This window comes from Vulpes vulpes, chromosome 8, assembly GCF_048418805.1.
Source record: "Vulpes vulpes isolate BD-2025 chromosome 8, VulVul3, whole genome shotgun sequence".
Lineage (NCBI taxonomy): Eukaryota > Metazoa > Chordata > Mammalia > Carnivora > Canidae > Vulpes > Vulpes vulpes.
The window spans coordinates 38,755,553-38,768,476 of record NC_132787.1 but is presented as its reverse complement, the minus strand read 5'-3'; the positions used below and the strand labels follow the sequence as shown (position 1 = coordinate 38,768,476).

Below are 12,924 nucleotides of genomic sequence, written 5' to 3'. Positions count from 1 at the left end.
CCTCTCCAAAGCTCATCTTATTCTCTTTGAGACTTGACATTAATTTTGAGTGCCCTTGAGTCTCGTAATGATGTGAGGCTTGCAATTACAAAACCACTAAACTGTCTAAAAAGCAAGTGTGCACTGGGAGTGGCTCTGTCACTTACTAGCTGTAAGACCCCTAGAAACCTGTTTCTCATCTCTGAACCTCAGCATTCTAATCTGTAAAGTGGAGCTAGTAAAATGTGTATCTCTGTGCTGAGCACACAGAAGGGCTCCAGATCTCTCCCACCAACCACAAATAAATGAACAGGTGCATGCATGTGCATGCATGCAGGTGCATTAAATGTTAAAGGGAAACACAGTGAAAGTTAAAGAAGACAACACGTGTGCATGTGATTTCTGGAGGCTTCCATAAAGAAGAAGAAACAATGGTTTCTTCTGGGAGAGAATGACAAAGGTGAGGATTATGAAGAACGTCTTTTCCTTTTGTAAATATACAAACGTATGCAGAATTTCTTTTGTTATAAAAAAATGATAATTTCAAGAGGACATAATTAATGGCCATCTTCAGTGGACCCAAATGCACTTTTATGTTAAAATTCAGGAGCAAAATCATAGTGTTAACCAAGACAGCCTCATATGCAGCAAGTGAAACTGATAAAACAATCACCATTCTATTTTAGCTTTAAATTACTTTAGGATCATATCTAGATTGTTCTAGCACTATGAAAAATCACAACGAGTTGAATTTATATACTACCTAAAGAAATAAGGTTCCCATTAATTTAAAATATATTTCATTATTATAGAACACAGCCATGAAACCCCATACAGGTTCTATGGGCTTACTCGACATTAATGCATGGAAGAAGGTTTGGGAAAGATGCACACAGATGTATTGATTACTATGAGTCCTGTTGGGGAGGTGCCTAGAACGGGGCAGAGGTTAAGGTAGATGTAAGACAGTGTTAGGTTGCCTGTAATGTTTTAAGTTTTTAATATTTTACATGTGTCATGAAATATTTTTTTTAGAAAGAAGCAGAAAAGAATCTTTGGATATTATCCATTCCAAGTCCTCATATTTATAGATGGGGACACTGAGGTACAGAGAGGTTACAGAGACTCCGGGCTCAGATGCCCCTCCCATCCTCACTTGCAGGGGTGGCCAGCGACAGCGACAAGGGCATCTGCCACAGTTCATCATCACACAAAATCACCATGGGCAGGAAGGTGCTGACATAACAAACTGAGGAGTCATCAACAATCAGGGACTGCTTTTTCCAAAAATGAGGTTTTAGTTACATTATGAATCAGTCAATACATTTCTCAACTCCAAACAGTGGTATGTTAAAAAAAATTTTTTTAAATAGTCCCAATGGAAATTAATGTCATATTAATGCTAAACACAATTACATACAATATTTTCATACTATCTGAGCAACCTCAAACTGCCTTCTGAAATTGGCCTTTAACGAAGGAGAATAGTACAGGCAATTAGGAACTAATGAGAACCATGTTAATCCAGCGGGTGATAAAGATCAGGAAAAGTCAACACCCGGAAAAGCTGACTCTCCCTCTGCAGTCAGTGAGGAGCAGATGCGAGGCCGCCATGGACTGAAGACAGCTCACTTCTTCAAAGACTTTTCACATGACCTTGGGATATGAAAGAACTCAGACACTGCAGAGAAACCTGGCAGGTGCCACTCAAGGATGCTCACACCTCCCAGCAGACCCACTGGGTTGACCATGCCCTAGCTGGCTCCCCAGTCTCTGGGACCCGGATCCCCGGCCAGGCCCTCCCCTGCTGAACTCTATGCTCCCTCCCAGGGGAGCCAGGAGCCTAGGCCACCATCTAGCCTAGATGACAGGATAGCCCTTCCACCCTTGTCAATAGCCACCGATCTGGCCTGCAGACTGATGTCACTGGGATTGTTTATGGAGCAGCCCTGCTGGAGTAGTTAGAGGACTGAAGCAAACGTTGTTCTAAAAATGTTGGGAATGCATCTCAAATGGGCAGCTGGAGACTTGTCCTAACTTTTATTGCTATTTTTAAGATACCTCTATCCCTGGCAAGGCTGGGCTGGGGCCCGAGACCTCAGTTTTATTTGACCACATTTATCTCCAGAGGTCACTGAAAGCTAAGAATAAGAAGGGTCATTGAGTTCCCAATACTATTTGCCAGAAAATCAGAACAAACTTCATTTCCCACCACTGGGAGCAGTTTTAAACACTGGCTCTGGGGCTAGCCATAGAGCTACCTCCATCTCTTACAATCTCTCCTTTCCTCCCTCCCTCTCCCACCCTATCTCTTTCCCCTTCTCCCCCATCTTCTCTCTCTCTCTCTCTCTCTCTCTCTCTCTCTCTTTCTCTCTCCTTCATTCATTCATTTCTATTTCTTACAGCCACTGATGGTTCCTGACTTATGGCATCAGTAGGTTGCCACCACTCCAAAACTCCTGAGACTTCGGTGAGCTGGGCAAGTTCATGCAGCATGCAGTAAGTAGGACCCACTGAGGCAGGGATTTGATTCAACAGTTATTGCCCATTTAGAAATAGGCAGCCCCAAAGTACACCTATTTGATATGCTCTATCTAGATAATATGTTGACCCTACTCTCTGGATACTTGCTTATACCGCAGAGTGGAACCTCTCTTTATTTTAAATATAACCCACTGGTCTTCACACTGCAGCCAGAGAGAACACCAACATAAAGTATAATTGCAGCCCTGCTCCCTGTGGCTCCCTGCTGCCCTAAGAGGGAGTGCACATGCCTCCATATGACCATCACATTCTTGGTCTGGCTTCTGTATTTTCTTCCCGCCTCACCCCTCGGAGCTTACCCTCCAGCTCCCACCACCAAACAACAAGGAGCCCATCTCCCTGGAATATCTTGTTCTCCCCAGGTCCCCTTCACCAGGTGATGCTCCCTTTGGGTCCCCCAGCACTCCTCCCACTCCGCTCACCACCCAGGCTGGCTCAGTTGTGTGAATGAGGAGGGTCAAGAGAGCATCAGTCTGGCCAACCTTGTACTGTTCAGTCTTTAGGTTTTAGCTTCCTTGAAGCATCCTCAGAATACTTAGGTCTGGGTTAGGTGCAGGCCTCCTACTTTGGGGCTCTCAGAGCTCCTTGAAGTTACCCCATTATACATTGCTTTAATTCCTTGCTGACTTGCCTGTCTCCTCCATCTAGACTTCTTGAGGAAGGTATTGTGTCTTGTTCCTGCAACCAACAACAAGCCTCTATAGTAAGGTCTCAAAAATAGTTGCACAGTGAACTCAAAATCCTTACTGGTCCTGAGTAAGGAGAACATGACTCCAAAACTCATTTTGGTTTGATCTTGCAGATAAATTTTCTGAGCGGAAGTATAGAATGCACTTCCTACAAATGCACCCAATAATAATTCTGCCACTTTGTTGGAAGAGGTTTATTGTTGTTTAATGGGCCACAGATAAGCCACAATCCCATCAGCTTGCACGGCAACGATGGAGAGAAGAGTTATCGGGGCGTTGCAGCTAGTTGGCGAGTCCAGTGACTCTGAAAGCAGATACAACAAAGCTTGATCTGCTCTATGTGTAGTAATAATACCTGGTATGTTGGGCATTTGTTGTTGTGTCCATTCATCGTAAGTTCTCACCAAGGAACTTCCTCCTACTCTGTTCTTCAGATGAAGCTCATTCCACCTCCAACCCCCAAGTCCTCCTCTGGCTATAGTGATTAGTTCTGGGGAGAGCATGCATACTGGTCATAGCTGATGAGACTCTTGCAGGATCATTGGGAAAGAGGTATGTTCCCATTTGGACTTAGATCCAATAGCTGCTGGCAGTCATACTCCATACCCCATATTTATTGACTGGAGTGGAGTTGGGAGGGAAATGGACAAAGACTTGGTTTTTGCAGACTTGATTCAATCAAGTCTTGCCTAAAATTAGAATGACTCTCAACTTTCAATATGGAGGCCCATTAAAGTCCTTCTTTGTTTAAACCAGTAGAAGCCCCTGGTATATCTGGAAAGCATATTCATAGTGTTACCAAAAGATCTAATTGTCAGGGGCAAGGTCACAGACCTTCAGTGCTCAACAGACTTGTGCTTCTAGACCAACTAAAGAAACTCACATGGAATGCATGGGTGACACAGGGGGTTAAGTGTCCAACTCTTGGTTTCAGCTCAGGTCATGATCTCAGGGCCATGAAAGTGAGCCCTGCATGGGGCTCTGCATTCAGCAGAGTCTGCTTAGAGTTTATCTCACTCCCTCTGCCCCTCCCCACCTGTGCTCTTTTTCAAATAAATAAATCTTTAACAAACCCCTCACATACAGTGTTAGCCTTGCTTCCCCACACAATCCATACTGGTGCTGCTCCCTGCTATGCCTAGACATTGAACCTTCTGTTCTTGGATGAACTTGAGTTTTACTTCAGGATCTGTCACTGAAACCTCAGCAACTCAGAGAATTCTTCACCATTCTAAGCCTCGGTTTCTTCTTATGTAGAATGAGGAACTTCAACGAGATCATTTCTATACCTTCCAATTATAGAAATGACTCTTTAAATATTACTTCTCAGTGCATGTTTAATGTAAACCTGCTGACTGACTTCATGCACTCTGCTGGAGCACATCTAGATGCTACCAGAGAAGCCTCAAGCTGGAACACATCCTCTGTACAGTGGAACTCTGTCTTTCGGATCTGTAGGCCAAAATCCAACACCAAGGACAGACAGTCTGACATGCCAGATGTATAGAAGGGTGGCCCCAGGGCAGTGCACCATGTAGCAGCAAATATTCCTGCATCAGACCTCATCTAAGAGTTAGACCCTCTCTACCCCCAGATGTGCAAGTACTGGCTACTTGCATTCATCTAAGCTGACATGAATCCATATCTGTGAATAAGTTCACTTACCTGTTCTTAGATCTGGCCCCTAGTTTTGAGTCTTGTCCTGATTGGCCAGAGTTGAACCCTACAGTTATCCCTGCTAGGACCAGAATACCTTTCTATTTAAATCACAAATTGGTAAGGTTGCATCACTCAGCCATCTGAGCTGGGAAAGCCAATTCGTTTTCTCTCCTGTGAATCAGAGCCCGAGCAACTATCTCATGAATGGTGCGCCTTGGCTACCAGGTGGGAAAGCATGACAGATGCACTCAAGGTCACCACTGCTACAACACTACTCAAGCACTGCGTCTCCCACGGAGGCATCACAAGTCCTTATATCAGATACGCTTGGGGATGGCCTGGAAAAGCCCTCCATTGGTCCCTCAATTCCTTTCTTAGGTTTAGGTTTTTGTTTTAGTTATTGTTCTATTTTTTAAAGATTTTATTTATTTATTTATTTATTTATTTATTTATTTATTTAAGAAGAGAGCACAAGCAGGGGGAGAGGCAGAGGGAGAGGGAGAAGCAGACTCCCCCCTGAGCAGGGACCCCCAATGCAAGGCTTGATCCCCAGACCTGAGCCAAAGGCAGGTACTTAACTGACTGAGTCACCCAGGAGCCCCTGTTCTATTTTTTTAATATAGGTAATGTGATCTTGGCTCAAGTATTTCCTGGGGACTATCATTTCACAAGGATACAAAATGGTTAAAGAATTTATTCCCCTGTGTTTTTTCTCTTTATTTGTCCTTCTTGTGTTAATAGTGGAGAGTTTTCTGTTTCTTGGCTTCCATGATCCCCATGTTGGTGGTTTTCAATCAAGATTCTGACCTGGATCTCTCAGGAATGCTAGCTTAGTTGGGTCTAGGAGTTAGGTGAAAACTTGCCCACCATTTTTTAAATCAATGTGATGGAAATCAAATTCATCATAGGTACCATGAAACTAGATTCTCTGAGCATCTTCCCCATCCCTGTCAATGGACCCACCTCTGACTTCGGCCCAATCTTGAGAGATAGGCTTGATTTGGGCTCCCTCTTAGGTCTCTTGCCACCAGCACTGTCATGTATTCCAGTAAATAGCTCATACTCTCACTTCCTCTTCCTTTCTTCCACTGCTCTGGTCTACACCAGCCATGGGTCATGTCTGATTAATGGCAGCACCTTGGCTGCCCTCCTTGGGCTCCCCCAATTCTAGTTCATCCTTCCCTCTGAGACTAGATTACTTTTCCTAAGCCTACACTTTATTGACCATTCCTGGTACTAAAAAGCTCACTTCCTATTGCATCACATTGCATTTCCTGCAATATTTCAAGATTTCCCATTATCTACTTCATCCTACTTGTTCAAATTCAACAATGCTTTAGCTAATACCATCCTAGGAGTTTTGATACCCTGTATTTCCCATATTATTCCTTATTATCTTTGAAGTGTTCTTCTTGCTAACTACATTACCGAGCCACTAAATGTTCATCTAGCACCCCAAATTCATCCTCACCCCATGAGTAGCCCCTGCCAACTCCCCACCTAGCAGACTCTCTGTCTTACAACTCCTCACCGGCCCTCCAGGAAGTCTATCCTTTCCTTTCTAGTTCCCACTGATCTTCCTCTCCCCTGAACACCCACAGTGCTCATGGTCCACACTGGATAGAATTCCTGAATAGCCTGCTATGTCCTATCTGCTCTGCTGGGTTCTTCCAACCAGACTATGACCCCCTTGGTGGTAAAGACAAGTCTATATACTTCTTTGTCTGCTCTGTAGTGTCTAGCAAAGACACTCAATAAATATTCATTAATTCACTGAAATTGATTTAGCATGACTTGGGGCATTGAGGGTAGGAGAAGGAGGGGGAGGAGAGTGATATAAATCTAGATATTCCAGATAACTACTTGGGATCTACCACTTCTAGTCATCTGCTGCCCTCCTCCTCCCAATGACTTTACCTGCAGAACTGAACCTCCTGGTCAAACTGTGAGTTTTCTGGCTGCGTTCCTTCTTTTAGCTGGCTGACGTTGAAAAAGGAGAGGGTGTGGTTGACAAAGCCATGCAGGGTCCCGTTGTGACTATAGGCATACTGGTACACCAGGCGGGGGATGAAGTCAGAGGTGACGGCGATGACAAAAGCCTGGAGGACAGAAGTGCAAGTACTTGAGGGGTGGTTGAGACAGATGCCGTCCAGGTGGCACAGCATCTCTCTGGGGCTGAGAGACCGGTCCCCTTGGGACTCCCCATCCAGATGCACTGCTCTGAGAGAGAAATCCTTATCTCTGAGCTTATGCAGCTTCTCCACCTCTGACATGTGTTAAGTGAATCTGCTAGACAGTGGCTGGTGACTAAGGATGCTCAGCTAGTGTGGATCATTGTGTTCTGGAGGGAAGGAGCCCCTCTGAGATATCCGAGTGTTGGCCAAGCTGAGGCAGAGTAGAAAATTTTCTGAGAAGATTACTGATAGTGATAAAAGTGCCACTTAAACACAAGGTGCAAGGACACTGAATGACCATGGACCTCTGCCTCTGGGTGATACTGGAGAACCAGGAATACCACAGATATGCAACAATAGGTCCCTCCATTTGACCATTGTCTCTTGGCACTTTTTAGCACAGCACATAATGGAAGTTGTTTTTCAACTGTTTGACTCAGGAAAACTGAGACACAGAGGGGAAGGAGTGGGTCTTGCCCGATCGAACCACACATACCCAACATGCTGTCTGGCATATTTAAGTGTTCTATAAATGTCTACGGAGCAAACCAAACAATGAGTGAATGATTGCGTGTTTGAACATGGGGGTACTTTCTGCAAAGAAAATCTTAAATCTTTCTGGCAGGTGTTTATACTGTATTCTGCACCAACAGTTAAAGCCCTTTAAAAATGCAGTTTAGGTATTGTTTTCTAAAGGTATATGTGAGTGTGGATGGCTATAACCATATTTGAGAATGAGTAATGTACTTACTGAGCATTTGCTAGAGGTCCTTTCATCTTCCCATTTAATTTCCAGAAAGATCCTTTTTGGTGGGTAATCTTATGCTCTCCCATTCTTACAGATTGGTAACGAAGTCTTAGCAAGGCCAGGGAGGTAAGACTTCCTGTCATTGTTTCATATGTTGGAAAGTGCCGGTAGGCAAAGCCTCTTTTCAAGCAAACACAAGTCCAACGTGGCTACAGATTTAGTTTCCAAATTGTACCTGATTTGTCAGTCTTAAGATGTGTGCTTCTTGTGTCAAGCATTCAAAATGCAGGGAGCTGGGAAGCCTGAGTGGCTCAGAGGTTGGGCATCTGCCTTCAGTTCAGGGCATGGTCCCAGAGACCCAGGATCGAGTCCCATATTGGGTTCCCCAGAAGGAGCCTGCTTCTCCCTCTGCCTCTCTCTGTGTCTCTCATGAATAAATAAAATCTTTTTTTAAAAAATGCAGGGGGCTGATTCTCTCTGCCTCTCCCCACACCTCTCTAGTTATTTTATGTGTTCTTAATAGACAACCAAGTCACAACCAGAACCCATGTTTCTCTCCCAGGGGAAGGGGGTGGTGGCTTTCTTGGTTTGCACCGGTCTACAGGGTTTTCTTGGGAGGTAAAAGAAAAGGCCCTGGCTGGCCACCATCCATACAGAAGGCTAAAGCAAAAGCTGCTTTTGGCTTGGGCCCAGCAGGATTTCCTCTGAAATGTGGACTGGTCTGGCAAGGCCGTTAAGGAGGTCACAACAGGTAGGACCCCTCTTCTTGTATGTCCTATCTTAACCTATGTGTGCCGGAGTCCATAGGAATAATTACGGCTTTGCCTTGACAGCTTGGAGGAACTGTAATTAGGAACTGCAGCCCAGGCAACGCTCCAGGTATTGTCTAGCTCAGGAGTAGAAAAAGAAAAGAAAGCGATGGATAGATAGGCGGCATTCTTTCCTCGTTATTCTTGGCTCCGAGGAAAGATCAGATCTTGACTCTTAAGGCCAAGGTATGCGTTCTGGTGGATAATTACCTTTCTTGCGCATCGTGAAATTAACGAGAACGTTGCACAGGCCTGGCCACGGCACGGTGAGTTAGAAGGCATGTACGCACTATTAACTGGGGGCTGCCTTGAGCAACGCTCCAAGAGGAAAAGGCTGGGAGCTAACATGGGCTGGTACCCTGCTTTGAAGACCTCAGCTCCCCTGGAGTCCCCTTCTGCAGCTCCCTTCCCACAGAGCTAGGGGGCCATGAATGGAACACTTACGTTGCTGATAACGGAGAACTTGCCAATCCCGGAGAGAATGTCAAACCAAATCCCTGCAAGACAGAAAGCAGGGCGCCTGGCTCACTCCCACCCTTGGCCTGGTGATGACAAGGCTGCGCCTCAGGGTGATGCTCTGCAGGCAAGGTACTGGTGGAAGTTTGCAGGGGTCCCCCAGGGATGGCCTTCCCGGAAAGGCTTAGATACCCCCTGTCTGGAAACCAGGGAAACAGGTGGGGATGGACAAAGGCCTCCTGTAGCCCGTAGATACGAGGATGAGGAGCTCCAAGGGATGAAGAGGCAAGGGCCTCCTCCACCCCTCTTGCATCCAGACATAGTGTGACAGCAGTAGAAGGTCACTGGGGGGCAAGGGGATGGACAGAGTTGGAGGGCCTGTCATGGTCTCTAAGCAGCGGACATACCGATATCTTTGGTTCTCACAGCATCTGGCCGTCTCAGCTCGGTCACAAACTTCTTTGCATCAAGTCGCACTTCAATGACGTTGTTGAGGAGGGCAAACACAGGTGCCAGAGGGAAGGAGGCCACAAAGAGGGTGACAAAGCCAAACTGGATGACTAAGAGAGAGAAAAGCATAAGAAGCTTCACTGGGAAGAAGCGAGATCTAGGTAAACTCTGCCTTGCAGCCATGGCCTCTTGTCGTTTCTTAAGGGGTCTCTTTCCCACCTTGTTCTCCTACACTCCCTTTTCCTCCTGCCCCGTAGTTGTGGGTCCTTCTCTCTCAGTGCCCACAGGCCCACGGGCCAAGGCCATCACCTGGAGCAAAGCTCTGGTTTCTCACAGTGAGATGTGAGAAAAGGAAGCCTGATGCTCTCCTTTTCATCATTCTTTTTTTTTTAAGGTTTTATTTATTTATTCATGAGAGACACAGAGAGAGAGGCAGAGACATAGGCAGAGGGAGAAGCAGGCTCCCTGCAGGGAGCCCGATGTGGGACTCGATACTGGAGCCCTGGGATCATGTCCTGAGCCAAAAGCAGAAGCTCAACCACTGAGCCACCCAGGTGTCCCCTTTCCGTCGCTCTTTATCTTGGGTCACTAATCCTGGTCCTCTAACTCACAGGTTGACAACCTTTCTCAGTAAGTGTCCAGAGAGTAAATATTTTTGTATTTGCAGGTCATGTAATTTTGTCACAATGACTTAACTCTGCCATTGTAGAGCGAAAGCAGCTAGAGCAAATGTAGACAAATGAGCTTGGCTGTGTTCCAATAAAACTTTATTTACAAAAGTAGTATATAAAGTGGGCTGGATTTGGCCCATGGGCCAGTTTGCCAGTTTGCCAACCCCTGATATAACTTAAAAAAAGTCACCTCCCAAATTTGGCCTCTTCTTTTCATATCTGTGGTCACTGCCTTTATTTAGAAAGTGGACTCATTCATCACACATTTATTGAGAGCTCAATGAATGTCAGGCACCTTGCCAAGTATTTAAGGAGGCAAAGGTCTGGTCTGCTTTTAGGGAGCTGGGTGTAAAGCAGAAGAGAGAAATGTACACAAAGATGTGCACCAAGATTTTATGCATGCCGAGAGAGAAAGAGGAATGTACCAGAGATAGTGGAGACCCAGAAGAGGGGGAGCACAAGCCTATTCAGGGTGAAGACTAAGGAGAACCTCCATATCAAACACTTAACCTTAATCTTGAAAGATGGGCCTGGATTGAAGACAGCATTCCAAGCCATGGAAGCAGTTTGAGCAAAGGAATGGAGGAAGCCTGTGCCAATCAGATGGCTGTAAGGCGTCCAGCCCCTCATCATTTCAGCCTGGGCAACTGCATCACCCCCTAACTGCTTCCTTTGTCACCAGTCTTCCCAGGCTTCTATAGTCTCTTCCCTCAACCCCCCACCCCCGCCCCAGTAGTCTGATCCTGGTACTTACCTATAATAAAAAAAAATGACTGTTGGATCCCCTCTGTTTACTTATACAGACCAAATTTCTTATCGTGGGATACAGGTCCTTTACAGTCTGCTCTCAACCTACCTCTCTAGCCCCATCTCTCAACATCCCTCCCCCCACAGCCATCATGCATCTGCCTCTGGCACTGAGCTTCCCCCCTTCGGGATCTTCCCCGAACACAGCAGGTGCTCCCATTCACCCATGCACATGCACTCGTTCTCCAGCTAACAAGGTCTATGCCTCCCCAAGACCATTCGACTGCCATCTCCTTGGAGAATCCCCTTCCTTCTCTCTACCCTTGCCCCCACCTTGGTACCTGCCTCTGTTACAGCCACCTCTGTGTGCTGTTGTGACGGATCTACTCACTCCACTAGACAGGCAAGGGCTCCATCTATCTGTAGGGGCTCAGTGACCACAGTCCTGAGTCCCAGGAAAGCCACAGTCTACTAGAACTCCCCTACAGACCAAGGGCAAGATATTTAACTTCTCCAGGTCTCAGTGACTTCAATTGTAAATTGAGGATGATGATTTCCATCTAGGTTATCACAAGGGTGAATGATATTCAAGTGCTTAGATATCAGGTGCTTAGAAAATGTCTGCTACTTAATAATTGCTCAATGATGTTACCTGTTAGGTATATTTTTACTCTTATTGGAATAAATAGCAACACTTACAGGTGGCTGCAATGTATACTGCATATCTGTATGTTAAACAGACATGAATTTAATGTGTAAGCACTGAATGAGGGTCAGGAGACCTGACCTCCAGCCCTGGATATGATTCTCACTAGCCATATGTCCTTGGGCAATTCTCTCTGTTTCAAGGGGCTTCAGCATCCTTGTTGATCAGTTCTGAAGAGACTGGTTTAAATTCCACTTAGGTCTGATTTGTAATGATGCTGTGATCCTCATTCTCTTGGGCAAGCTTCAAGATTCTAGGATATGTAAATAAAGAATGAAAAACCAGGATCCAAACTAAAAACCTAATAATAAAATAAAAAACGTCCACAGAGGGATATGCCTAGCCACAGTAGAAGTTTTGAGAAAGAGAATATGTGTGGAACTGCTTTTGATTTGGCCATCTGCTTGGGCCCATAGGTGTGGGTTATTGCCCTTGCTGATGCAAGGCTGTCACTGCCATGGTTCCTGATGCCCAGCAGACTCTCAGCTGGCCCTAGGAGACTGGCAGGTGCCAGTTGGTGGCAAGATGCACCAGAAGGCACATATTTGTCAAGGTTGGGACCTTGGAATGATGCCTGCCAAGCTGGCCGAAGGAGTTGCGGTGGTGGGGAGGGGGAGGAGAAATCTTCAAAAACAAGCTCTGGGAGCCTGTTCAAAATGCAAGGTCTACGGCATCTTTTAAATCAGGCTTTGCTGAGGAATTCATTTTAGAGTCAGGGGTGGGGTGGGGGCAAAGGCGGTGGAGGGGATGGAATTAACAAGGAAAGCAAAACAGATGTTAGACTAGTTATCTAAAACCTGTAAAATGCATGTCTGTATTTAAGTATATATATGAACATGTCTTTTATTTATGAACTTCTCAATTGGCCTTCTTGATTCAAATGAGCTCAGTTCTACAGGGCAAATGTTCTTTTTCTTGTAAGTGACCTCCTCTAGCAAAACACTGTAAACTCTCCAAAGCCCCCACAAGGGCCTGGCAAGGAGACTGATGGGGGAAGGAAGGGTCAGGTTACTTCTGAGTGGCTATAAAGGGAGACAGCTTGCCCTCTCCATACTTGAGCAAATGGCACTCAGACACCTCGTCTCTTTCAGGATATAGGAAAATAGGACTGTTCACTCACTCTCCTTTCCTTCACGTGATCTCCAGAGGCAGATAGGAGCCCTCTACCTGGGGTTACCCTGATGGTTTGCTGTTCAACCTTCATAAACTCTCTGGATACACAGGCTCCCTTTGGTCTTTGTTATGTCAATACAAACGTTGTTCAGTGGTGGCTCAATCCTAATTGAGTGCCT

General features: G+C 45.7%; 1 protein-coding gene across 1 annotated transcript in view; it reads right to left on the bottom strand.

Moving 5' to 3' along the window:
* Positions 1-12,924, bottom strand: part of ANO2 (anoctamin 2) — a 340,778-nt gene that overhangs the window by 7,037 nt on the left and 320,817 nt on the right. The window contains exons 21-23 of the mRNA XM_072766166.1: positions 9,466-9,618; positions 9,047-9,099; positions 6,789-6,970 (exon numbers count right to left, since the gene is read on the bottom strand). Coding sequence (XP_072622267.1) covers positions 6,789-6,970; positions 9,047-9,099; positions 9,466-9,618 — 388 coding nt within the window. The remainder of the gene's footprint in view (positions 1-6,788; positions 6,971-9,046; positions 9,100-9,465; positions 9,619-12,924) is intronic.